At 38.2% G+C, this 27331-nt stretch overlaps 1 protein-coding gene across 1 annotated transcript in view; it reads right to left on the bottom strand.

The window, feature by feature from the left end:
• CDK14 (cyclin dependent kinase 14) overlaps positions 1-27331 on the bottom strand; it is a 534565-nt gene that overhangs the window by 176497 nt on the left and 330737 nt on the right. The window contains exon 10 of the mRNA XM_057732871.1: positions 20870-20963. Coding sequence (XP_057588854.1) covers positions 20870-20963 — 94 coding nt within the window. The remainder of the gene's footprint in view (positions 1-20869; positions 20964-27331) is intronic.

Raw genomic sequence — 27331 nt, 5'->3', positions numbered from 1 at the left:
TCGGCTCCAAATGCACGCTCCATTGCCCACCTGTGATACTGGAATATTTCTCCCTTGCCAGCTGGCACAATGTCAGGTTTTGCCAGTAGAGAGTGCTGGAGGAACCTTGGAGGAGGAAAGATCTTATCTTGATTCGGAAGCACATGACCCCCAGCCATATACCCTCTCTGCCACCTAGTGGTGCTCCCCTCCCAGCTTTCCAGTCCTAAGGAGAAGTTTCCTGCTTGCCCCCAAGAACACAGGAGGGATTTCCTGCTCACAATGCCCACCAGCTTAGGCCCACTGGCACCCCTGAGGGAGGCTCCCAGCTAGCTGGTCTTGGCTGGCAGTTCCTTATAATCAGCCTCTGTCCTTATAACAGAGCTATCCGTGGACCAGCTCTGGCCTGGGGCAACCTAGTGGGTTTCTCTGCCATTCAATGGGTTGCAGACACACCCATTTTTCCATGAAGTCTGAACCCCAAACTTGGAGGAGACCCTTTCCAAGTTTGCTCCTTTCTTGAGTTCTCTCCCTTAGCCTTAGGATGTTCTTTAGAATTTTCTTTTATACCCTCTTAATAGCAAATCCCTTGTAAATAGTTAATGCCCTCTATATTAAATCACTCCTGTTCAAATTACAGCATGGTTTGTGACTCTAGATTGGATCCTAATTGATAACCATCAGTTGAAGAAGACAGCAGCTTTGAACCACAGGTTTCCTCTTAATGCTGCTCACTGATTTCATCATTCGCCTCTCACCGTTAGTCTGGTGCATCACTCACCAGGTTATTTCAGGCCTTCTTTTGCATCCTTTAGATTCCAATTCATTCAAACTTACCAACAACTTATTAGTAGAAGATGACATCAATTAACGGTCTTTAAGAAAAAGTGGGAGCTTCCTCAGAATCCAAATTTCTTAATCCTTGTACTCTTCACCTACTAATTTTGCTCACATTCTTTTCAGCTTAAAAGAGAAGGTTGAGATTGGCCTTCACCAAAGCCACACCCCTCCAACCTGATATATAACATGCTTGTTTTGTATTCTAGATTTTATCAGTCAGGACCTTCCCTACAGTTAATTGTCCTATTTTTTCTTTCTCTCAACAGATTACACCTGGAGATCAATTTTGAAAGACTTCACAATACTGAGTTGACTACTTGATGAACGTGGTATAGCTTCTTCATGTAAATCTTTTAAAATTTAACTCAGTAGTATTTTATAATTTGCAGAATACAAATGTTGAACATATTTTATTGGATATATATCTCTAGGTATTTCATTATTTGCATGCTGTTATAAATGGTATGTTAAAATTTCAAATTGTCTGTTGCTAGTATATAAAAATATAATTGATTTTGTATATTGGTTTTTCTAGTAGCTTTTTGTAGCTTCCTTAGGATTTTCTATGTAGGTGATCATGTCTGTGAATAAGAAGAGTTTTACTTATCTCCAAACTTTATGGCTTATATTCCTCTCCCTTCCCCTCTCCTCCTCTCCTCTCCTCCCCTCTCCTTTCCTTTTTGTGTTATGGAACTTGCCTCCAGTCACATATTGAATAGGAGTGGAAGGAGTAGATGACATACTTGCTTTGTTCTGAAACTTAGAGTTAAAACATTGAGAAGTTTACCTTTAAATATAATTTTTTTTGTAGACATCTATGATCAGATTAAGGAGGTTTTCTTGTGCTTCTAGTTTTCTGAGAGTTTTGACCATGAGTGGGTGTGGAATTTCGACTAATTTTTTTTCTGTATCTAGTATGATGACCTCATGGACCCACCAGTTTGTACTATATATGAAAAAGAAAACCATATATTTTTCTCTAAGACATGCTATTTTTGCCTCTTTTGAAGTAGCCAAACTAATATGCTAATATACTTCACTGCCATTTGAAAGTCATAGGATTATTGTCAAGGGTTGAGGGCAAGATGGAGGCCAGATAGAGACTATTGCGTTGACCAGGTGAAACATAAAGGTAACTTGGACTAGCATGGTAGAGAATCATGGATCAAGGGAACATCTATTTTAGAACTGAAGTAATAAAACTAGCTGATAAGTTCGATGCATGGGATGAGGAATGGGTAGAAATTAAGAATGACTTCTAAATTGCTGGCTTGAAGGACTGCGTCAAGGATACTGCCGTTTACTGACACAGGAGAACTTGGGGAGGAAAAGATTTGAATGATTTTGTTTGTGATCTATCAAGAGCCATGATTTAGATGGATTACATCTGATATTCTTATTAGACATCCAAGTGCACAGATTGATCAGGAAACTGGATACACGAGGCTGGCACTCACACTTAACACACAGTATCACAATGATCTGCTTCCTTGTTTTTGTCCCTGCCAGACTGTGAGTTCCTTGAAGGTGGGGACAATGTCTTATTTATTTTTATACCCTGGATTCTAACACAGTACCTTTCATAAAGTTGATATTCAATAAATACTGATGAATTAGTCCATGAATCCATAGTTTTAGTGAAAGGCAATTCGTACTATGAGCTACACAAAAAATTGCTATGGGATTAAAATACTTATCTATACTTCACAGTGATCAAAATAATTAACTAAATAACTAAAGGAACTCAGAAAACAAGGATAAATATTTTAATGAAGGCAATATATTTAAAACTATTGAGGCATGAAGGGATTTATGACATTAATGTTAAAATGTATGAGAGATATTACACAACAAAATTAACTGCAGTGGAGAAAACTGAAAATTTGTGAAAATACCGTAAAGATCACCTAGTCTAGTGGTTCTCATACTATGTTCCTTGGAGTCATACAATTTCTTGGAGTCACATCAGGGCAAGGAGGTCAAGCAGGTGGGATCTGAAATTTCAGGCTTATAGGTGGGATTTCACTTCAAAAAAGAAATTATTTTACTAAAAAAATATTTTTTGAAAGTTATGGGTACTCTAGTCTCATTCTAGAGGTGAAGAAACCAAATCTTACTTAAGCATGTCAAAATTCAAATAGAGACAAGTCTAGAAGTTGGGTGTTCCAAGAACCAATCCAGAGATCATGAGCTTTCATTTCAGAATTCATCTAAGAATATACTTGACATACTTTTATATTTACTATCTATCGCCTGGTAGAGTCATAACTTTCATAAATCTATTATTGATGGTTATATCACTTATACGGGGCTTAAACACAGCATAATGCAAAGAGAGAGCTTTGAGGACAACAGCTGGGTTTAAGCTCTGCTGGCTACAGTTATAGGAAAGATTTTTGTGTGAGTTATTTTAATGGACGTAGTATGGAGTATTCAGGTCAACCAACTTTGTTGCTCAAACAGTAGTGGGAGGTGGATACACAAATTACTGCAACATATCCTAATTTTCCCCCTGAGGTTTCAGTGGAAATAATCAAATACTAATCAGAAGTAAAGGACAAAGCGATAGGATAAAAAGAAAATCTCTTTTTATATTTACATTTGAAAAAGGTATTGCCTTTTCCAAGAAAGAAAAAAACAGAAAGCAGGGGTACTGCTGATGGTACCTTCATGTTATGTTTTCATTATCACTGTATTATTTCTCCAGTAGGTTATGCTGCAACACACTGTGGATAAAATCTCTTCATTTGCTTTCTTCTTTCTTTTCTGAGTGATTTTATTATCTTATCTGAAACGACAGGCTGATATTATCAAAGCTGTGTATCCTGAGAGTCAGTAGCAGGACTGCATTTCCTTTTTTCATTATTTTTGGTAGAACACACAGACCTCAGGGGTAAGCTATCAGCACCGATACGTCTTCAAATTCTTACTAGGCTCCCTTAAGGGGAAAAGAAGGTAATTAATCTGTCATCCTAGACAGTGTACTGCTCCTTCACAATATTTAAAAGCCTATTTCTTAGGCATAAAATGTTATCATAAATAGATGAACCAGAACAAAAGAAAAGGAAAGATTTCTAACCAAAAGCTGCTGAAGCGCATAAAGGTAAGTACTAAATCGTTAGAAATTCTAAGACTAAAATCCAAAACCAATAACAACAATAACGAAGGCAATATTTTTGCCTGCTAATTTTTACTTGCTATTTCTGCATTTAGTTACACATTTCTGCAAACGGATCTGCCACATGACTACCTTGCTGCCATAACTTTATTCCACTGAAGACCAAACAAATATGAATAAAACGACTTTGAAATGCCTTGATTTTTAAAATGTGTAATCCTCTTAGTTAATACGTTGATGTCTTGGTAGAGTTTCCCAAAGCTCACAGAAACATTCTGAATCATTCTCTTTACAAGCTGCTCTTTTGAAGTTGTCACTAAATGTGCAGATACCCACTTAGAATATCTCCTTTTTTTAGGGGTTTGGGAAAGAGCCTCTTAAAACGAGTTCTTATCTTTGTTTTTTTTTTCTACTTCCTAAAACTTATCCTAAATATTGTCGTGGGCAGCCCGGAAGCACAGAAAATTATCAAAAAGCAGGCCGGGGGTATGTGGGAGGGAAAAAGTCAGGGAGGGTATCCTTCCTTGTCACTGGAGCAACACTTTAATGAACTACTTACACGGAAGGGAACCTCAGCATCTTTTTCTGTACCTGCAGGGGCAGCCACATCCTTCTAAGACTTTCTTGGATCCTATCCCAGTGCTATAAATGTAAGGCTTGGCTTGTCAGGCTTGGCTGACATCAGTGGAAACAATCTGGAATAAGTGTGCACATCAGCAAGAAAAAAGCACAGCTGCTTTGGAGGCAGGCATGAGAAAGGACAGTAAAATATCGAGCAGTGAAATGGAAGTAGCCTACAGTAGACATATTTGTAGTTCTTTTTACTATAATATAGGGTTTTGAACACTCAATTCAAATTATAGGCTAGATTCCTGGCATTTGTCAAACTCAGTTCTTGGGCTGCAGGCCTACCCGTGGATGTTAAGTCAAAAGGCAAGAGGAAATGAGCGCTCTGTTGTGGTTCATTCAGCTCCCTAACTTTCCGAGCAAAGGCATAGCAAGCAGTTGGCTTATTTAAAAATCACAGCTTGCTTCTTGAAGCGTTTTCATGAATAAAATCATCACTTTGGAAACTCAGAGACAAAGAAACACATATATCAGTAGAGGAAAATGAAAGCATTTCATCGTATGCCTGAGTCATTATTTTTTCTCAAACTGGTGTTAAAGAAATGCTAAAGTGTGGCTGAGACAACAGTTTGCTAGTAAGTAATAATTCAATATTTGTAAGTCAGAAATATGTATGTTTTAACAAATAGGCCACTCTCTATCTTAAAGCTCAAAGGTAAAAGTTTCATTAATTGCTATTAATGTCGCTGCATTTTGTGTGATGGACAATATGCTATAGCATCTCTTACCTTTTTTTTTTTAAAGTAATGTTGACACAGGTTTGTTCAAATGGATGAATGCTCCCATTGTAACTAACTCATACCAACTTAAATACACAGGAAGAGGAGTGATCACCGGCAAGGTCCCCCAACCACACTCCCTACTCCCAAAGTACCCATTACAGGCTTGGAATGCCTCGCCTCCACCTTGTTGCTCTCCTGCTAGCCACTCTGCTTCAGGACCTGCTGTTGACTTACCTTTGCATCTCTCTGCTCCACCTAGCACACCTGCCGTTAGACGGCCAGGAAATAAATATTTTTAGTGCCTGTCTACCCCTTTCCACATAGCGGCTCACTGACAGAAAAAAAAGGTATAATTCCTAGAAGGGGAATCTTACTATTGACTCAAAAGAGGAGAACAGATTTTGAGACCAGTATTCTGCTTTGATTCATCTACAACATCTTTTTCTTTCTTTTTTTTTTGTTTTTTCCTGATAGACTTTATTTTATGGAGCAGTTTCAGGTTCACAGCAAAATTGAGCGGAAGGTACAGAGATTTCCCATAGTATAGCATCTTTTAAGATTTGCAAAATTTGAGCTTAATACTTGGAAAGATGAACAAACACTGTATTACATTTGTTAACTTTTTTTTTTTTTTTGCCAGATAGAAGGTTACAATTTCACTAAAGTTAATGCCTTTTCCATTTCACATCCAATTTGACATCATGGTGTATCAGGAAGATCACAATTACAAGAAGAGTCACTCTACCTACTACTTGATTATTTATGTCTAAAACCGATTTTCACTCTAAGGAAGAAAATTAATAAGGAATTGGCAATCAATTTAGTTCCCTTATGATTTTAGCTTCCTGATTTCCTCAGAGTGGCACTCCTGGTGCAAAGTACTAAAAAGAAAACTCAATGAAAATTTTGTCAAACTTCTTCACAATAGAAATTTCCTGAAGCCCACTTCTGGGCATATAACAGGCACTCACAACTGCTGAATGAATTGAATCACATTCCAACAGTCAATAATCAAATTAAAATGTGCATATATCACTATTCTGTGTGAGAGACAAACAATATTTCATTTTATTGGGAATAAGATGGGATCCGAAAATAAGCCTGATATTATTCTCCAAAAAAGGTTTTATTAACACCTTTCAGCTATTTACTTTTCACTTGGCAAACATGAAACATTTTTAATACTGAATTTTACTTAGAGCAAATTGATAGTAATTTGTTCTACTGAGCTTCAATAAAATGAGCTCTGCATTTGAATGTTAAATGTTATCTGCTGTGAGTGATTTACATATTATTAGAACAAGGAACTGCAAAGAAGAAACTAAAGGAAAATATGAACTCCCATTTATTTTGAAACAAACAAATGAAGGACGGAAGATTGCCTTTAATTTTTAAAGTGGTTCTTAATGTCATCTCCACAGGGTTCCCCCAAAAGATGCATTTTAAAAAGAACACAGTGACGTTTTAAAAATGCAATAATTCTCCGCAATAATTCTCTCATTATGAGTTTATTTCTGCAGCGTCAGGGAACACTAATGCTTGATTTGCACAAAGTACTCTTTTCTTCCCCGCCCCTACTCCAAATCCTAAACTCTATCAGGGGAATAAGAGCAAAAACAACTGCAAGGCAAGGTTGAAATTGAAGGGAGATAGCAGAGAGGTTTGAGTAAGGAAACCAAGAGGTCTGAAAGGAGAGATAATTTGTAATTGGGAAATCAGAGAAAAATTCATTACAGGGGAAAACACTTCTAATATTTAGAAGAATAGGTTAGATTTAGACATGGGAGATAGGAGGAATCTCCCCACACCACCTCCAGACACTGGTGATCAGAACTCGCCCAGAGATGCTCCCTTTTTGCAGCCAAGCTAAGTTTCCACCCAGCCTTACCAGGACCAAACAAGATAACACCTGCCAGCATAGGTTGGCACAGATGCACCAAGACCTAAAAGGTGACTCAAAGTAACCTGGGGTTCATTGTGCTGCATTTATAATAAATTAGCATTTTTGTTCCCCTCTTTCCCCACTGCCATGGATTTCACTTGGGTGCTTGCGTGTAAGTACCTGCACACAAGGGAGAATAGTTATAGGACCTAAAGCCGTCAATCAACTTGTCAGTCGAAATGACGCAGGACACAGGGAAGAACTTTCCACCACTCTGAAAAACCAACCCAACTCCCACGGCGCGGCTGCTTCTGATTTCCACACAGCCCACTCCCCTTTCTCTCAGAAGCATTCTTTTGCTTTGCTTAATAAAACTCTCGCTACTTAAAACTGCTCTGTCTCTTGATTGAATTCTTTCCTTCAGGGGACAAGGACTCAGGAAACTGCCATTTTGGCAGTTACCCCTTAACTGGGTGCCTCTGGCTCAGAGTCTCGCACAAGGTAGCGATTAAAGTGTTAACTATGGCTGTGGTCTCACAGATAAAAAGTTCAGCTAGGGGAGCATCCACTTCCATGCGCACTCACACTGCTGTTGCCAAGTCTCAGGTCTTCACTGGCTGCTGGCTAGAAACAGCAGCTCCTTGACACGAAGGTCCCTCCACAGAACAGCTTACAACATGGCCGAGGGCTTCCCTCAGAGTGAGCCAGTGAGACAGTAAGAAAGCATGAGCAAGGAGGAAGTACCCATCTTTCTGTCATATTCCAATCTCTTTTGTCACAGTCTAACCAGAAGAAGCAAGTCTCTAGGTCCAGCCCACACTCAAAGGGAGGGGATTACACAGGAGCACAGATACCAGGAGGTGGGGATCACGGGCAGTCATCTGAGATGCAGCCTACCACAAGAGATGGTGTGTCATGTTCTGAGGAATGAAAGACTTATATGTGGACACATGATCCAAATGAAAAAAAAAACTAAGGTAGAATTTGAATGATAGAAATATATTTTATGGATAACATTCTGAGAATTTGCTAAGAAATGTCACCACCTTCTCACCCACCTCAAATGTGTCACACTCTGGCAGTATTTCACCTCTTTGTTTTCAGTCTGACACATCTGTGAACTTGTTAGTCAAAAAAGGAAGAAAAGGAAGGTGAGCAAATAAGGGACCTCATGACCCACCAAGTAACATTCGTGGCAATTCACACGTTCGTATTTATCATGGGAAGCGGTATGGTAATGGCTGTAGAGAGTATGGGAAAAACAACAGACGTTAGAAGCTTGATAAAATTGTTTCCCAGACCGTTTTTTCCTACAAAGCTGTTTATTTGCTCAAAATGGTGGTATGCTCTAATGGAAATTTACATATCGGTGTGGCTGTTTTCAAACATGGCCCCAGCATTCTTGACACTCTCTCCGTCTAGAACTGGGGTCTGTGTCCCCTGCCCTTGACTCTGCGTGAGAGTTTGTGACTGCTGTGACTGACAAGAGACACTGCCTGATTTCTGAAGTTAAGAGAAACCAGGCAGGTTCTGTCTGGTCCTCTTAGGACACCCAGTCTTGGAACCCAACCACCATTCCATGAGGAAGCTAACACTAGCCCACGTGGAGAGAACCCAGGTAGGGCCGCAAGACTCTGAGGAGAGGGATACTTGGCTAGTCCCCAACTGCTCCGGCTTCTGATTGCTTCTGCTCCAGCCACCATCTGCCTGCAGCCATACATCTGCAACCATGTGGGAGACCTCCAAGTCCAGAACTGCCTGGCCTACCCCTTACTGAATTCTTGACCCTGAAACTATGACAGATAATTTTAAAATAAGACTGTCGTTGATTTAACCCAGAGTTTTGAGGTGGTTACATAACAAGAGATAACTGCAACAGCCAGTAAGTAATCCCATATTGACAATAAAGTCATGCGTAAAGAGAATGGTAATATAAAAGAGGGATATATTAGGTTAAAACAGTCTCAAAACGTTTAAGACTGTTAGACCACAGATGTGAACCACTGCCTCCAGAAAAGTTTTCGGTAAAAACTACCACAATTGGGAAACAATTACAGCTAGGATGGATATGCCTAAAAGCAACTTTATGTTAATAGGAAAGTAATCAATTACAAACCATAGAAATTGGAAACAGAGCATTTCTATTCCGTCAGCAACGACCTCCTTCTCTTGTTGTGTCACATATCATCATACCATCTGGAATTATACCAGCTTTGTGAATATTATCCATTTCCCTCAACATCTACCCCTGCAGATGCACCCTACTGTCAGCCACAGCCTCTCCCTCTCATTTAAGGATCATACAGATCATATCTTCAAATTCCTTTTTTCCTCCTCTACAACATTTATTTAAATCCTCCAAACAGGTTTGCGATTCTCTCCACCTAAATGCTCTGAGCCCTGGTATCTGCATGTCTGGTGCCCTGACTAACTCCACTCAACGCACAAGTATCATGATCTCCTGAGAGAGACCTCCCCAGAACGCCATATGTAAAGTGGCATGTCTTATGCAACACTCATGAGACACATTATATATTTATTTGTTCATTGTCTATCTTCCCTCACAGGAATATAGGTTCCGCAAGAGCAGGGACTTTGTTTTGTGCAATGCTGTCTCCCCAGAACATGGAAGAGTATTGAGCTCATAGTAACAACATAAGAAATATTTGTTGAAAAATGATTAACAGTGAGAAAGTAAATGATTTAATGAAAATGTTCTCATTTTCCATTTATAGAAAGTTTGTAACACTATAAAGTAAATGTAAGAACGCTCAAGGTAAAAAATACATATTTTTTTTACCATGTGAGCCAACTGAAATCTCTAAGTAACAGCCAGCTAATCTTCAAATAAAAGTTTCTTTGCAAAAAGTAATGTGATTACCTATTTTGTAGTGAGATATCCCACTGTCTTTGGTTTCTTCTCAAGACAAATGACCTTACTGAAGCTACAAAAATTTCTATAGCTTATTAGCATAGAACTTTCTTTATTAGAATATATATCTAATATCTCCATATACGAATCACTCAATTTTTATTTCTCTAACATCTTCATTTTCACTGGCTCTCTCTTCATCATTTTTCTTCCTTATGGACTTCTTTTTTTCATAGCACTCTTGACCTGGGAAGACCTCAAGATATCATTAGTCCAGGGGTTTCCAATCTTTCTTTCAGCAGCAGGATCTATTTCACATACAAACCTTAAGGAAAGCAGTGCCTCCCTTGAGGCTGCACACACCTTCACTCCAGCATCCCTGAGACACGAGGAGAATCACAAGTCTCCTCTGAAAACCATGGACAGCCTAAAGTTTCCTAAGTAAACCCAGATGCATGTTCCGTGTCAACACTTCCATTCCTCCAGCAGGACACCCTTCTCATCCTCTGGGCTAAAAGCATTTACTGCAAAAATACAGTATGTGTGCCACATACTACACAGGCAGTGTGAGGCACACGCTGAGGGAGCACAGAAAGGAAGGGCACTGGTCTCATAATTCCTCACCCACCAGCTAAACGGACCTGAGTTGATCTATAATTTCCCTCAAGGGAGTGGTTATTTTCTCCTTTTTTATCCTCACTGCTCTGCTGTTTGCCCTTACCTTGACTTCTGTGTCATTGTCCCAATTCTTCCCTGGTCTAGCTCCCCACCCCCATCCCACAAACCATGAGCATCCCTAAGGTCTAGGCAGGGCTCCTCTGCTCCTCCTCCACCTTCTCATTATTCAAGAACTAGTATGGTTTGGGACCCAACATTGTCTGGTTTACGTCAATGATCCCTTGATCCTTATCTTTCTCCTAACTCTCTTCTGTAAGAGTTGGGTACTGGGCGTCTCCACCTGGGGTCACGGGCTATCACATGAAGTCCAGCAACTTGAGCTCTCATCTTCCTCTCCCTCCACTGGCACTCCTTTTCAAGGTCCCTGTTATTTTCCATGACTGCATGAATCACTTAGCTCCCCAAGCTTGAAACTCTGAAGTTTATCTTTGACTCCTTTCTCTTCCAAATCATTTATATATATGATGAATCACAACAGTTTTACAACAACATCCTTCTGATCTGACTTTCTGGAAGCTTCTCTAATGCAGCACAGCTAACAGTACATTTGAGGTGAGCAGGGACCGTGTCTGTTGGTTTACCACTGCCTGTAGGCACAGTGCCTGGCACAGAATAGATGCCTAATAATTCTCACTGAAAGAAAAACTGAATGGGATAAAAATATGTGATGCTTACTGCAGCATAAAAACTACAAGCAAATTACCTAGTACTGTAATAGGGTAATGTGCTAGTACATTTGGGAACATTAATAAGATACTATAGCATAATTAAAATAATATTTTCAAGCACACATTAATGGCTTGGAAATTGCTCCCTATTTAATGTGAAAATAAAAAGAAGCTGAATACAAGAAACATAAATTTATTATTAACCCAATTGTGAAAATCTGGAAAAAAAATACAAAAATACTTAACACTGGTTATCTCTAAATGGCTGTGTTAATTTATTTTCATATGGCTTTAAAATTTTTGTACCTGCCTTATTTTTTTATAAGCTTATCAACACTCTGAAAAAGATTTGCCACCATGGAAATAACTATGCCTATTGATGAGACTTGAAAGAAACATACAAATTAAAAGAGGCATTTATTCCAGGGTGGGTGGTATTATAATCCACCTCTCCGACTGTGCTTTTCTAAAGTTGACTTTAAAAAACATTGCTCAATATTTTCAGTATCCTTCACTCCAACATGTACTGCTTAGTTCTCTGCTTCTGTCAGCCTTTGTGTAGTTGAGTTTATCACTATATCATATATTAATTTTTCTGAAATGCCATTTTAACCTTATTATTCTTCTGTTAAAAACTGTACTGTCTCATTACTTATAGATGGAATAAAATTAAAAGTCCTCAATCTATCAAAGTCCAAACTTCAATATCCAATCTCACCTTCCACGCACACAGGACAGACTCCTACTGCACCTACTCTACTCCTGGACTTTCCCCATCTCCCTTACTCCACTTCAAATCTTCTACTTCCTTCAATGTGTAACAAAACTGTTCTTAGCAATTTTCTTTGAACACCCACAGCTCTTATGCATAATCCTGTAATATCATGCATTTTTAGAATTAAAAAAGGTTAGAGTAACATGACATTATTGAAATCATTTAGTTCAACTCCTCTTTTTATAGATGCAGAAACTACAATCCAATTAGAGAAGATAGCTTGTTCAGGGAAAAAAACAATCTAGGATTAGAACTCAATTGTGAACTCTTAGAGTTTGGTATTTTAACTAATACAGGATCTACTACTATTACTGGATCTCCCATCTGCTGATCAATTGCTCAGCAATTTTTCATGACTCCATTCCTAATGGTATGTCTTGCCTGCCTATCTTGATTGTCCTCATTTGCTCCAGGGCGGTTACTGTGGCATACAATTCCTTTCCATCTCCATTGTACCTAGTGCAGCAGAGTGAGTGCTGAAGAAGTATGGCGGAAATCACCTCAAGCTACCCAATGATGGAAGTGAAGACACAAATCCGTGACAGCAACATTCCATCTTGAAAATGTGGCTGCTACATCCAATTGGATGGTAATGAAAATCAAAGGAGGTGGTGCCAATTTTCTTTTACATTCTATACGACTGTTCTAGCCAATCATGAAACCTCAGGGTTATGGTTCCCATTAAGATCCTGGGAAGAGAGCCAGGACGGGGGAACAAGGACTGGAACTGGGTCTGCAGATTACACCTCTGCAGGTAGTTCATTGCAAAACATAGAGGCTTAAGGAAGGATCTGACTCAAAAGCCAGGCTGAGTAGTAGATTTCAAAGTTGCTCTTTTCACACATGCATATACACACACACTCTCTTTTAAATTCTGAATGATATGTACGAGGAAAAGAAACATTCTAACAATAGTACCAATCAAATAATGTACAATATGTTAACAAATAACTGGTGGATGAAACCCTATTGCAAGACGGAAGACCCAAGAGACAGAAAAAGGTGAGCCTCTTGGGGTTGATCAATATTCAAAGGCAGGGAGAACTAGGACAAGCCCCCAAAACACAATCATGCCAGACCTCTGTCGTGGCTGCTGTACTCTGGGGCCAAGTGCAACACAAACCCAGGAGCACCTGCCAAAGGTTTCCGACAGCTGTGCAAGCACTCTCTGCCCTGTGTCCAGCTGTTGTGAAGTGACAGAATAATGTTCCCAGCTTTCCATCAAGTAGATTTCTCTTTCAATTCAGAACAATATGATTAGAATATGAATTTTCTTACTAGTTCTGATTTTGTCACTCTGAATATATATATATATGTGTATATATATATATATATATATACTTCCTTGGGTGAATACATCTACTGCTTATTTTTGCAGCTAACAAAGGTGAATGGAAAACATCATGACATTAAAAAAATGAGTAACGCTGAAGAAATGAAATAAATCACTCTTTTCCTCTAACAGCAGAGTTACTGACTAGAGAAGTAGGTGCCCATTCACCTGGCAATTCAAAATGTCTTGAATATAATTTGTCAAAATTCCATCACTTTCCTTCCTTTCTTGTATATGAGCATCACAATTTCAAGGAAAATGATTTAATGGTGAAATAGATTGTAGTATACCCAGCTGACCTTATATATATCAACATAGTTATTATGTTGTGTAAGTTAAGGCACTGGACTTGTTTAAAATGTGAACTACTCCTTCCCACCAAAGGAAGGAAAAAGAAAAAATAAGAAAAAGAAAACCTTCAAAATAAATAAATAAATAAAGGCTCCAGTGAGTGTTCTTTGTTGCTTTTCACATAAAGACTCAGTGTATGGGAGTTAATTTATATTAGTTATCATGGGTAAAAAGCTATTAATTCTGTTCTTCAAAGTTATTAACCACCTTTCTATATACAGTTCACAGGCAAATGAATGGACTTAATCCTTGTATTAAAACACAAACCAGAGATAGGATTAAGATGGTGGAGTAGGAGGACTTGCGCTCACTCCCTCTTGCAAGAGCACCGGAATTACAACTAAATGCTGAACAATCATCGACAGAAATACACTGGAACTCACCAAAAAAGACACCCCACATCCAGAGACAAAGGAGAAGCTGCAATGAGACGGTAGGAGGGGCGCAATCACGTTACAATCAAATCCCATAAATGCTGGGTAGGTGACTCACAAACTGGAGAACAGTTATACTGCAGAAGTCCACCCACTAAAGTGAGGGTTCTGAGCCCCATGTTAGGCTTCCCAACTTGGGAGTCCAGCAATGGGAGGAGGAACCCCCAAAGAATCAGACTTTGAGAGCCAGCAGGATTTGATTGCAGGACCTCCACAGGACTGGGGGAAACAGAGACTCCACTCTTGCAGGGCACACAAAAAAGTGTGCTCACCAGGATCCAGGGGGAAGGAGCAGTGACCCCATAGGAGACTGAACTAGACCTACCTGCTGATGCTGGAGGGTTGCCTGCAGAGGTAGGGGGCAGCTGTGGCTCACCGAGGAGGCAGGGGCACTGGCAGCAGGGGTCCTGGGAAGTGCTCATTGGCGTGAACCCTCCCAGAGTCCAGCATTAGCCCCACCAAAGAGCCTGTAAGCTCCAGTCCTAAGTAGCCTCAGGCCAAACAACCAACAAGGTGTGAACACAGCCCCACCCATTAGCAGACAAGCAGATTAAAGTCTTACTGAGCTCCACCCACCCAGCCCTACCCACCATCAGTCCCTCCCATCAGGAAGCATGCACAAGCCTCCTAGATAGCTTCCTCCACAAGAGGGCAGACAGCAGTATCAAGCAGTATCAGCAGTATTTCATCTTGTGGAACTGAAAACCACAGCCACAGAAAGAAAGAGAAAATGAAAAAGCAGAGGACTTTGTACCAGATGAAGGGACAGGATAAAACCCCAGAAAAACAACTAAATGAAGAGGAGATAGGCACCCTTCCAGAAAAAGAATTCAGAATAATGATGGTGAAGATGATCCAGGACTTTGAAAAAAGCTTGGATGCAAAGATTGAAAAGTTGCAAGGAAAGTTTACCAAAGACCAAGAAGAATTAAAGAACAAACAAACAGAGATATGCAACACAATAACTGAAATGAAAAATACACTAGAAGGAACCAATAGCAGATTAACTGAGGCAGAAGGGCGAATAAGTGAGCTGGAAGACAGAATGGTGATAATCACTGATGCCGAAAAGAATAAAGAAAAAAGAATGAAAAGAACTGAAGACAGCCTAAGAGACCTCTGGGACAATGTTAAACACACCAACTTTGCATTATAGGGGTCCCAGAAGGAGAAGAGAGAGAGAAAGGACCCGAGAAAATATTGCAAGAGATTATAATTGAAAACTTCCCTAACATGGGGAAGGAAATAGCTACCCAAGTGCAGGAAGCGCAGAGAGTCCCAGGCAGGATAAACCCAAGGAGAAACATGCCAAGACATACAGTAGTCAAACTGACAAAAATTAAAGACAGAGAAAAGTTATTAAAAGCAACAAGGGAAAAACAACAAATAGCACACAAGGGAACTCCCATAAGGGTAACAGCTGATTTCTCAGCAGAAACTCTGCAAGCCAGAAGGGAGTGGCATGATATATTTCAAGTGATGAAAGGGAAGAACCCACACCCAAGAATACTCTACCCAGCAAGGATCTCATTCAGATTCGATGGAGAAATCAAAAGCTTTACAGACAAGCAACAGCTGAGAGAATTCAGCACCACCAAACCAGCCCTACAACAAATGCTAAAGGAACTTCTCTAAGTGGGAAACATAAGAGAAGAAAAGGACCTACAGAAACAACAACAAAATAATTAAGAACATGGTAATAGGAACATACATATTGATAATTACCTTGAATGTAAATGGACTAAATGCATCAACCAGAAGACACAGACTGGCTGAATGGATACAAAAACAAGACCCATATATATATGCTGTCTACAAGAGACCCACTTCAGACCTAAGGACACATACAGATTGAAAGTGAGGGGATGGAAAATGATATCCCATGCAATGGAAATTAAAAGAAAGCTGGAGTAGCAATAGTCACATCAGATAAAATAGACTTTAAAATAAAAAATGTTACAAGAGACAAAGGACATTACATAAAGATCAAGGGATCAATCCAAGAAGAGGAGATAACAATTATAAATATTTATGCACCCAATATAGGAACACCTCAATACATAAGGCAAATGCTAACAACTATGAAAGAGGAAGTGCAAGGCAGAAATAGAGACACAGGTGTAGAGAACAAACACATGGACACCAAGTGGGGAAAGCAGGGAGGGTTGGGGGAGAATGAATTAGGAGATTGGGATACCAAATTGTACACTCTAAATATATGCTGTTTATTGTCTGTTAACTGTATCTCAATAAAAGTTCTTAAAAAAAATAAAAAATTAAAAAAAAAATAAAACACAAACCAAACCACACAGTGCCATGTTTCATGACTTTTCAAAGTTGAATATCTCCTTGGCAATGCTTTACCAGAGGCTAGATACACAACTGCTGCTTTAGAAAGGAGTGTCTGGCACTTTACATGAGAAGCCTGTGAAAGTGGATTTAATCACATTTAAAAGTCATTGCTCTTCAGACCAGACATAAAAGGTCACCAAGGGAAAGCGTTTTTTCCCAGTGATTCAACTACATTAGGTTAGTAAAATTTCTTCTTTCAATGATCGCACAACTCCTGAGAGAGTCTGCTTGTTTAAGGTGTCATATGGCTAACATTTGTGAATTTAAACAATTCAGTGGAGGAAATAAAATATTTAAGATGGTAACATTTACTGTCAAAAGAAGTTTGTAGATTTCTCACTTTTGGTCATGTCTAATTCTTCAGGGTAAAACAACATTAATTCTAAAGCAGCAATTTTATATAGATGAGGGTCTTTATCTCTTAATTGCCAAAGGACATTTTACTTATAAAAATCATTACACATGTAAAAAAACTATAGTAAATGAAAGAGTTATTACCATAAATCATGATGCTTATCTGCATTTAAGGATCTCTGTGCTCTAAGAAGAGCAAACAGTAGCTTGGTGTATCAATATTCCCATAGAAAATTTACAATGATTTATTCTTTGATTTATTAAAAGCCTAGTTACAGCTCAAAGATCCTTCAATACCCATAAAATTAGGAAATAACTGCCATAAAATTAAGAAATAATAGCAAAATCTCCATACAAGAAGCAATTCAACCAGATAGTACCTACTGGAAATGACTTACACTACAAAAATAATATTGAAAATTAAAATCTTGACCTAGCTATACCAATAACCTATGCTTTCAAGAAACAAAAGTTCTGGTACTACTGCTATAGAATATATATACCTCATTTATATAACTATTTCTTTTTCTTTTAAATTCATCCTGAAATAATGTGCAAGTGGCGATATTTCTTTCTATATAATTTCCCATTGATGTTTTCTGGTTTCAAATATAGTAAATTAATGATTTTTGCATTAAAAATAGGTAATCTGGCAAGGTCACATAAGTATTGTTCAATAGCTAATGGAGAGTGAATAGTTAAGTTGAATCTAAAGTTTTGGAAATTATTATCAGAATATAATTAAGTGGTATTATTATTATACTTGAGCTTTCAATAAATTAAAAAGCTAAATATTTAAAGATACGTTCTGGCATAAAAATCTATATGATACAAACTACAGCCCACTAAAATTCCCCCTCCTGCCATTGTTTTTCACAATATGTGAACAAGTTTATTGTATTTTTGAGAAAATAACTGTGGAAAATTACTTAAAATAGTGAATGAAAATAAATGTTTGATTAGAAAAAAGGAAAAGAGAATATATTTATGTTACATTTATGCTAAGGGCCATGAAATATGAATAAAGAGTTATTATTTATTCTTGGCTGGGAAAGGTCAATTTTATATCATTTCCTTGTAATATAATCTATAGGCTCAATACAATCTCAATGAAATCAGTAAGTGACTTGCCTGGGAACGGGGAGAAGTTTCATGAGTTTAGATGGAGGGAAGGAAGTATAAGAATGGTCAATAGATTTATTAAAATTAAATTGTATTCAATTCAGTACTTTTAGCTCTAATAATTATTCTTAGCCAATAGGATAACTGTGCAAAGGATGTTTCTGGCAGCACTTTATAATACTTAAAAGCTGTAAACAAGTAGCTATCAATATAGGGCTGATTAAGCAAACAATAGCTCATCCATACAATGAAAAACTCCTTATCACTAAGAGTGATGATAAGTTTCTGGATTTATTTTTCAATGAAAGGTATTAACTACATATTGTTAAGAGAAAAAAGTTACAAAACAGTATACAAGATAGATTTAATTTTTTTAACGTGTAGAATCAGAGGATACATACCAAAATACTAAATGTAATTTTCTGCGCTTGTAGGACAAAGGGGTTTTTCAACTTTTACACTTTTTGACATTGTGGGAATTTTCCATTATAAGGATGCATTATTATAATCATAAGACATTATTTTAACACTCTGTGTGGGAATTTATGGATAATAATAATATTTAAGTAAAACTGAAAGGATATGGATACAGGCAGCCTCTGGGAGAAGAAATCAGTAAGACAAGACTTTGAAGAAATACAATATTCTCTAATATTAGTGACTCTGCTGTTTGTCCACCTGCTGTGAGTACACAGGGATGCCTGGGATATAGGATACTGCGTGGAGGAATTGTGTGCTTTGATTTTCTAGTTTCCACTTTCCTTTTCTTATCATTTAATGCTGACATCAAGGTGAACACAGCAGTGATGGAGTCTCAGTTCATATCACTATACCCTCCTGCAGTCCTTATACTTAATATGAAAGCTACATTTTAAGGCTGTACTTGCATAATCCAGTAAGTGTATGTCTTGACAAGGTCCATACTAAAATGTACCCTAGTGATTTCAGCTGGGAGATTTATTAAAGAAAAGTATGATAATAAGATTAACTGCTGCAATATATACAGTCTGACTCCTTTTAACAAAACCCTTAATTTGTCTAGCTCTTATTCCACGTTTTAAGTAATAAGTTTATATGAATATTTTATAGCTAATATGGAAGTTCCACTGAATGAAAATATTTGGTATAAAAATTATCTGATAGGGCTTCCCTGGTGGCGCAGTGGGTGGGAATCCACTTGCCAATGCAGGGGACACGGGTTCGATCCCTAGACAGGGAAGATCCCACATGCTGTGAAGCAACTAAGCCCATGCACCACAACTACTGAGCCTGTGCTCTAGAGCCTGCGAGCCACAACTATTGAGCCCACGTGCTGCAAACACTGAAGCCTGGGAGCCTAGAGCCCATGCTCCGCAACAAGAGAAGCCACCTCGATGACAAACCCACGCACCGCAATGAAGAGTAGCCTACCCCAACTTACCACAACTAGAGAAAGCCTGTGTGCAACGAAGACCCAACTCAGCCAAAAATAAAATTAAAAATTAAAATAAAAAATAAAGTAAATAAAAATTATCTGATAAAAATAAACACAACAATATATCTATGGGGTATTTATTATGTGTCAGACATAGTTCTAAAAGCACTTTATGTCCTTAAGTCAACTATTCCTCAAAACAATCTATGAGGTAAGTGTTATCATTATGCCTTATTTTACCCACAGGAAAACTAAGGTTCAGAGAACTAAGTCCCTTACTCAACGTAACAGAGCAAGTTACAAACCCAGGTCATCTGGCTACAAAACACATTTTATTTTTATTTTTCCAGATTTAAAAAGTTTTTAAATTTTTAAATTTTAGAATAGTTTTAGATTTATATAAAAGTTGTGAAGAGCAGTACGGAGAGTTCCCGTGTACTCCGCACCGGTTTTCCCGCCTGTTGAAATTTTACATTATGGGGAACATCCATCACATGTAAGGAGCACACACTGGTATGCTGATATTAACTAAACTGCACACTGCACTCAGATTTAACTAATTTTTCCCTAATGTTCTTTTCCTGTCCCAGGATTCCATGCAGGACACCACATTACATTACACTGTCACGTCTCCCTAGCCTCCTCTGGGCTGTGACAGTTTCTCAGACTTGCTCTGTTTTTCATGACCTTGACAGTTTTGAGAAGTACTAGCCAGGTATTTTGTAAATGTCCCTCAATTTGGGTTTGTGTGATGTGTTTTTCCTGATTAGACTGATGTTATGGTTTTGGGAGGAAGACCACAGAGGGGAAATGCCATTCTCAACACGTTGTGCAAAGGGTACATGATACCAGTGTGACTTATCTTTGATGATCTTAACCTTGAAGAACGGAATGAGTTACTGTTTGTCTGGTTTCTCCATTTTGAAGTTACCATCCTCCTTTCTCCTCCTTCTATGCTCTACTTTTGGGGGAAAAAGTTACTAATCAAAGCCTACATTTAAGTGGATGGGAGTGGGAGGGAGTTAAGCTATACCTACTTGAAGGGGGGATATCTAAATAAATTATTTGGAATTTTTGTGTCAGAGCCCTCATTTTTAACTCACTCTTCTATATTGCTTCTGACATCCTATCCTTTCTTACCATTTTGGCATATTAGTCATGTGCAGTAGTTTAAAAACACAATTCTTCACTAGTTTCCTGCTTTTGCAAAGGTTCAAAAATATGTTTGAATTAAATGTGACAACCAACAAATTTGTTTGAAATTATTTTCTACTACCACTGTAGGATTTGTCACTAAAGGATGCATTCAAAACCAATTTTTCTCAGAAGCATTCTGTAAAGAACTTACCAGAAATATTCGTTCAAGTTGATCTTGAATGTCTTTCATTCCTGGAAAAGCAGCAACTCCTTGGATCATTTCAACAAAGATGCAGCCGACTCCCCTAAAGAGAGAAGAGAGAATTATTACACAAACTTCAATATATTCTACTGAGAAAACTAAATCTGGAATTAGAACATCTACTCCTACAAAGGAAAAACAATGAAAAAACACTATTCTCAATGAGTATAAAGGGCTGTGTCACATGCACCTAGATCCCATAACTTTCCTGTCCCTTCTCTGTCTACTGCTCGGAAAGGACTCCAAATAGAGGCAACTATACTAGGCTCAGAAAATGGTGAAAACCAATTAAATATAAACCTCATTGACTCCACCTCACTCTCAGGATACAGTCAAGAAACTCTTTAGCCTGATATAGAAAGTCTCCACAGTCTTGTTCTAATCTTTTCCAACTCTATTTCACAAATTCATAATGTATTGTCCTCTCTACCTGTCCAGGGCTCAAACCTCTCTTTGCATCAAAATCATTTGGGGAACTTTTTAAAAATGCAAGTGATCTGAACACAAACCTCAGAGACTCTGTTTCAATTAGCTGGAGGTCAGGCATTGACTCAGGCTGCTCAGGTGATTTAGGGTAGCTACACTGAGGGTCTCTGAGCCAGACTGATCTGCCCACAGGCCAAGCATAAACCTACACAACTTGGCTTAATTGCTGCACTACCTAGAACTGCCTTTGCTTTACCTGTTTGCTCTTGACATGTAAATCCAACCCAACCTACATAATCTAATTTAAATGCGAACTCTTATACAAAGCCTTTCATGAACATTCTGCCAGACCGGACAGCTCCCTTTACGAGTTTATTCGTTAAGCTCTTATTCAATATCAACCATCTGCTGTGGTCAGCTCCTTCTGCCATGCTCACAGTTCCTATCTGGCAAGGCAGCTCAGCATATCAGGAGGCCTTGCCTCCCAGACCACAGAAGCCTGCATCTAACCCAACAGGAATACCTGATACACAGTACAGGCAGAGAGCCAATCAGATATTTCTGCGGAAAGCTTGGAAATAAAGTCACTTGGGAACAGGATGGAAAGAAACTAGCATATGTTGATGAAATAAGTCACATTAATGGCAGAGAACCTGCAAGAATGGCCACCTTCCTGAAGATGAAGTTCCCTAAATTGACCTGGTTCCCACCTTCTTAAGGCCTGGATGTTCAGATAATCCAGTGTTTTTGCTCGATCTCTCTAACTTCCAGCAATTCTCTAGGATGTTTTTAAATGGCCCTATCTTGAATGGCTTTATGTTTCCTGAAAGTATCTTAATAAAATCATAAACATATTGAGACACTTCTTCAATTACCGCACTCATATTCAATTTAGAGTGAGCAATCCCTTATGTATTTATTTTAGAACCTCTAGAGGTTAAAGACCACGCCTTACTTCTCTCTACACCTGCCCCAGTTGTATGTAAATAATATTTTGAATGAAAGAAGTAATACATTAGCAGAAATCTCTTCTCTATTACACCACATAATTTTTATCCAAATTAAACACCAATAGTATATAGAGTCAAAATGACTGAAAACAAATGGTACTCCGTATCATAAAAAATAATTGCATTTTAGTAACAAAGAATTAATTTCAAAATCAGTGTTCTAGGCAGATGAGTTCTGACACAAATTGTTTTCATTCAGATTTGAGGGCGATTAAGATCAAGACGGCAGAGTAGGAAGACGTGGAACCCAACAAACATGTCAAAAATATATCTACACATGGAGCAATTCTCATGGAAAACTAACTGAAAACTAGCAGAAAGACTCTTACACAACCCACAAGAAAGGCAGATATGGAATTGGGTAGGAAGGGAAGAGAAGCAATCAGGAAGGGCCTGTGCCCTTGGTAGAGGACTCAGAAGCGGAAGGAGATCCTCCCTGGGGAGTGAGCTGTTCAAGCCACACATTGGGCCCCCAAGCCCTGGGGTCCAACAGTGGGAAGAAAGACGACTCCCCTCAGCTGGTTAGAAAACCAGTGGGACTAACAGAAAGGCTATAAGAAACCTAGACTCCATTTGTGAAGAGGGCACACACACTTCCTTACTCTAAAAAAAGGTGGAGAAAGCAAACTGAAACTACACCGGACTCTGGCCAGCTTCCCATGACCACTCTGGCGTGCGCCCCAGAATGAACTGTTCATTCTGGCCCCACTTACTTTGCAATGCAGCTCCACACTGGGTGAGGGCTGCCACGGGCAAGCAGAGCACATGGCTGTGAGGGATGGAGCCAGCTCAGAGCCAGTCAGCTCAGACCCCAAATGGCATCTGAATGGGGTAAGGGTGGCCACTTCTGGCACCTAAGGGGGCAGTGCACCAGAAGTAGTCCAGTACTTTGCCACAGCCCACACCCAGATCCACACCGAGCATGTGCTCTAGCCAGCCCTTCTCAATCCAGCACTATGCCCTTCCGGGGCAAGGGTACTGGTGCTGGAAGAGGGGAGAACACAGTCAGATGGAAGAGACCCAGTTCAGACCCGACCTTCAGGGCTTCTGCTCCAGCAGCTAGGGACCTGACCTCGCCCTCAGAAGGGTGGAGTTTGTCACTAAGAATAGGGGAAGCCCCAGCTCACACCTAACTCTTGCTCTAACCACTCCATCTCTAGCCCCACTTCCTACCAAGGTGAGAGCTGCCAGCACACTCTGGGGAAAGACATGGCTCATGCTTACATCAGATCGAGTTCTCCCACCAAAGTCAATGGACACACACAGACTGTATAAGGATGCTTCCACATAAGGAAATCCCTTCGAGACCACAATAGGTAACGGTTTCATATAATTTCAAAGAGACAGAGAAAGATAAGCAAAATGAAAAGACAGTGGAATTGGTTTTAATTAAAAGAACAAGAGAAAACCCCTGGAAAAACAACTAATGAAACAGAAATAAATGATTTACCAGATAAAGAGTTCAAAGATTAGTAATAAGGATGCTAATAGAATTAGGGAAAAGAATAGATGAACACAGTGAGCATTTTAACAAGGAAACAGAAAATATAAAAAGAACCAGTCAGAAATGAAGAATACAGTAACTGAAATGAGAAACACGCTAGGAGGAAGTAACAGCAGACTAGGTGATACGGAAGAATGCATAAGTGATCTGGAATATAGAAAAATGGAAATAATCTAATCAGCAAAAACAAAACAAACAAAAAAACACATTTTAAAAAATGAGAGCAGTTTAAGGGACCTCTGAGACAACATCAAGCATACTAACATTCACATTATAGGAGCATCAGAAGGAGAAGAGAGAGAGAAAAAAGGTTTGAAAATGTATTTGATAAAATTATGGTTGAAAAATCCCCAAACCTGAAGAAGGAAACAGCTATCCAGGTACAGGAGGCACAGAGGATCACAAACAAGATGAACCCAAACAGACCCACACCAAGAAATGTCATAATTAAAGTGGCAAAAAGACAAAGAGAATTCTAAAGGCAGCAAGAGATAAACAAAGAGTCATTACAAGGGAACTCTCATAAAGTGATCAGGTGATTTTTCTGCAGAAACACTGCAGGCCAAAAGGGAGTGGCATGATATATTTAAAGTGATGAAAGAAAAATCTGCAACCTAGGATACTCTACCCAGCAAGGTTACCACTTAGAATTGAAAGCGAGATTTAAAAAAAACTTCTCAGACAAGCAAAAGCTAAAAGAGTTTATCAATAGTAAAACTATCCTAAAAAAAAAAAAAAGTTAGAGGGTCTTCTCTAAGTGGAAAATAAAAGGCTATATCAACCAGTAAGCATCCACAAGAAAGGAAAAGTCTCACTAGCAAAAGCAAATATAGTAAAGGCTGAGGATCAGCCACTTAAATAAACTAGTATGAAGATTAAAAGACAAAAATAATTGTAAAATCAAGTATAACTACAATAAACAATAAAGAGATAAAGAAGAGATGCAAATTACAGCATCAAAACCACAAAATGTAAGGGAACAGGGTAAAAAGATGTAGATCTTTTAAAATGTGTTTGAACTTACATGACTACTAGTTTAAAACAAGCAGATATAGTTATAGATCAACACATGTGAACTCCATGGTAACCACAAACCAAAACCTACAACAGATACACAAAAAACACAAGAGAAAGGAACATAGGCATTCCACTAAAGAAAATCAGCAAACCACAGTCAAGAAACTAAAAGAAGAAAAAAAGAACAGAGAAGAACTACACAAGCAACCAAAAAATCAAGTTAACAAAATAGCAATAAGTACATATCTATCAATAATCACTTTAACTGTCAATGGACTGAGTGCTTCAATCAAAAGACATAGAGTGGCTAATTGGATAAAAAAAAAGGACCCATCTATATGCTGCTTCCAAGATACTCACTTCAGAGCTAAAGACACACACAGACTGAAAGTAAGGAAATGGAAAAATATATTTCATACAAATAGAAATGACAAGAAAGCAGGGGTAGTAATACTCATATCAGACAAAATAGACTTTAAAACAAAGTCTAAAATGAAATACAAAGAAGGGCATTATATAATGATAAAGGGATCAATACAAGAAGAGTTTGTAACACTTGTTAACATATATGCACCTAATACAGGAGCACAGAATATACAATGGAGAAAAGACAGTCTCTTCAACAAGTGGACAGCTACATGTAAAAGAATGAAATTAGAACCATATACAAAAAAAAGAAAAAAACAAAAAACAAATAAAAAAAAACCTCAAAATGGTTTAAGGACCTAAACATAAAACCTGAAGCCATGAAACTCCTAGTAGGGAATATAGGCAGAACACTCTATAACATAAATCATAGCAATTTTTGGGGGGGATCAGTCTTCTCAGGGAAGGGAAACAGACACAAAAATAAATAAATGGGACCTACTTAAAGTTAAAAGCTTTTGCACAGCAAAGGAAATCATCAACAAAACCAAAAGGCAACCTACGGAATGGGAGAAAATATTTGCAAATGATATGACTGATACACGGTTAATATCCAAAATACATAAACAGTTCATACAACTCAGAATCAAAAAGACAAGCAACCCGCTTAAAAATTGGCAGAAGACCTGAATAGACACTTTTCCAAATAGGATGTACAGATGGCCAAGAGGCACATGAAAAAAAGTTCAACATCACTAATCATCAGAGAAATACAAATCAAAACCACAATGAGATATCACTTTATACCTGTCAGAGTGCCCATCATCGAAATGTCTACAAATAACAAATGCTGGTGAGGATGCGGAGAAAAGAGAACCTAGCGCACTGTTGGTGAAAATGTAAATTGGTACAGCCACTATGAAAAACATTATGGAATTTCCTCAAAACACTAAAAATAGAACTACCCTATGATCCAGCAATTCCACTGCCAGGTATATATCTGAAGAAAACAGAGACACTTATTTGAAGAGATACACGCACCCCAACGTTTGTAGCAGCATTATTTACAATACCCATGATACGGAAGCAAGAGAAGTGTCCATCAACAGATGAATGGATAAAAGCGATGTGATACATACTATGAAATATTAGCCATATAAAGAATGAAATTCTGCCATTTGCAACTAAATATTATGCTTAGTGAAATAAGTCAGACAGAGAAAAACAAATACTCTATGTTATCACTTATGTGTGGAATCTAAAAAAGTAAACAAATAAATGTATATAACAAAACAGAAACAGAAACAGACTCACAGATACAAAGAACAAACTAGTGCTTCCCAGTGTGGAGAGGGAAGGGGGGAGAGGCAAGATAATGAAATGGGATTAAGAGGTACAAACTACTATGTATAAAATAAATGAGCATCAAGGATACATTGTACAACACAGGGATATATAGCCATTGTCTTGTAATAACTTTAAATGGAGTATAATATATAAAAATACTGAATCACTATGTTTTACATCTGTAACACAAAATTGTAAATCAAGTACACTTTAATAAAAAGTACAAAAAATAGTGATAGTAATAATAATAAAACTTTAAAAAAGATTTGAGAGACAAGAATTATTTTATTTATATATTAAAATGCAATGATATTCTTAGATATACTGGGGCTTCAGACGTCCAGTTAGATCTAAAATTTCAATTTGATGGTTTTTTACATTTTTTTTACACCAAGAATTCTAAGACTACTGACCTACATTTCTATTGTTTTATTATTTAAGTTTACATATCTTGAATCTGTAATAGCTACTGGAGCCTTCCTTTTTTCTATTCAGAATATACCCTCTATTCTCCATCTATTGACCTTAGTCTTTCCCAACACAAGCTGCAGCTCTGAGTGTGAAGACTCTCAGCAGAAGCCACATCCCCCCCTCCCCGCCCTCACCCCACCATAGCGTACTGTGCTAAGCTGACTGGTAAGGTAACCTTTACACTGTCAGAACCACTTATGGAAATTCTTTTACCACTACTTGTGCTTGGTCCATAACAGCTCCATAATAAGATACCTGAAACAATTAAAA

This window comes from Hippopotamus amphibius, chromosome 4 (genome assembly GCF_030028045.1).
Source record: "Hippopotamus amphibius kiboko isolate mHipAmp2 chromosome 4, mHipAmp2.hap2, whole genome shotgun sequence".
Lineage (NCBI taxonomy): Eukaryota > Metazoa > Chordata > Mammalia > Artiodactyla > Hippopotamidae > Hippopotamus > Hippopotamus amphibius.
Note: the sequence above shows the minus strand (reverse complement) of the source record. Positions and strands in the feature narration are given on the sequence as shown.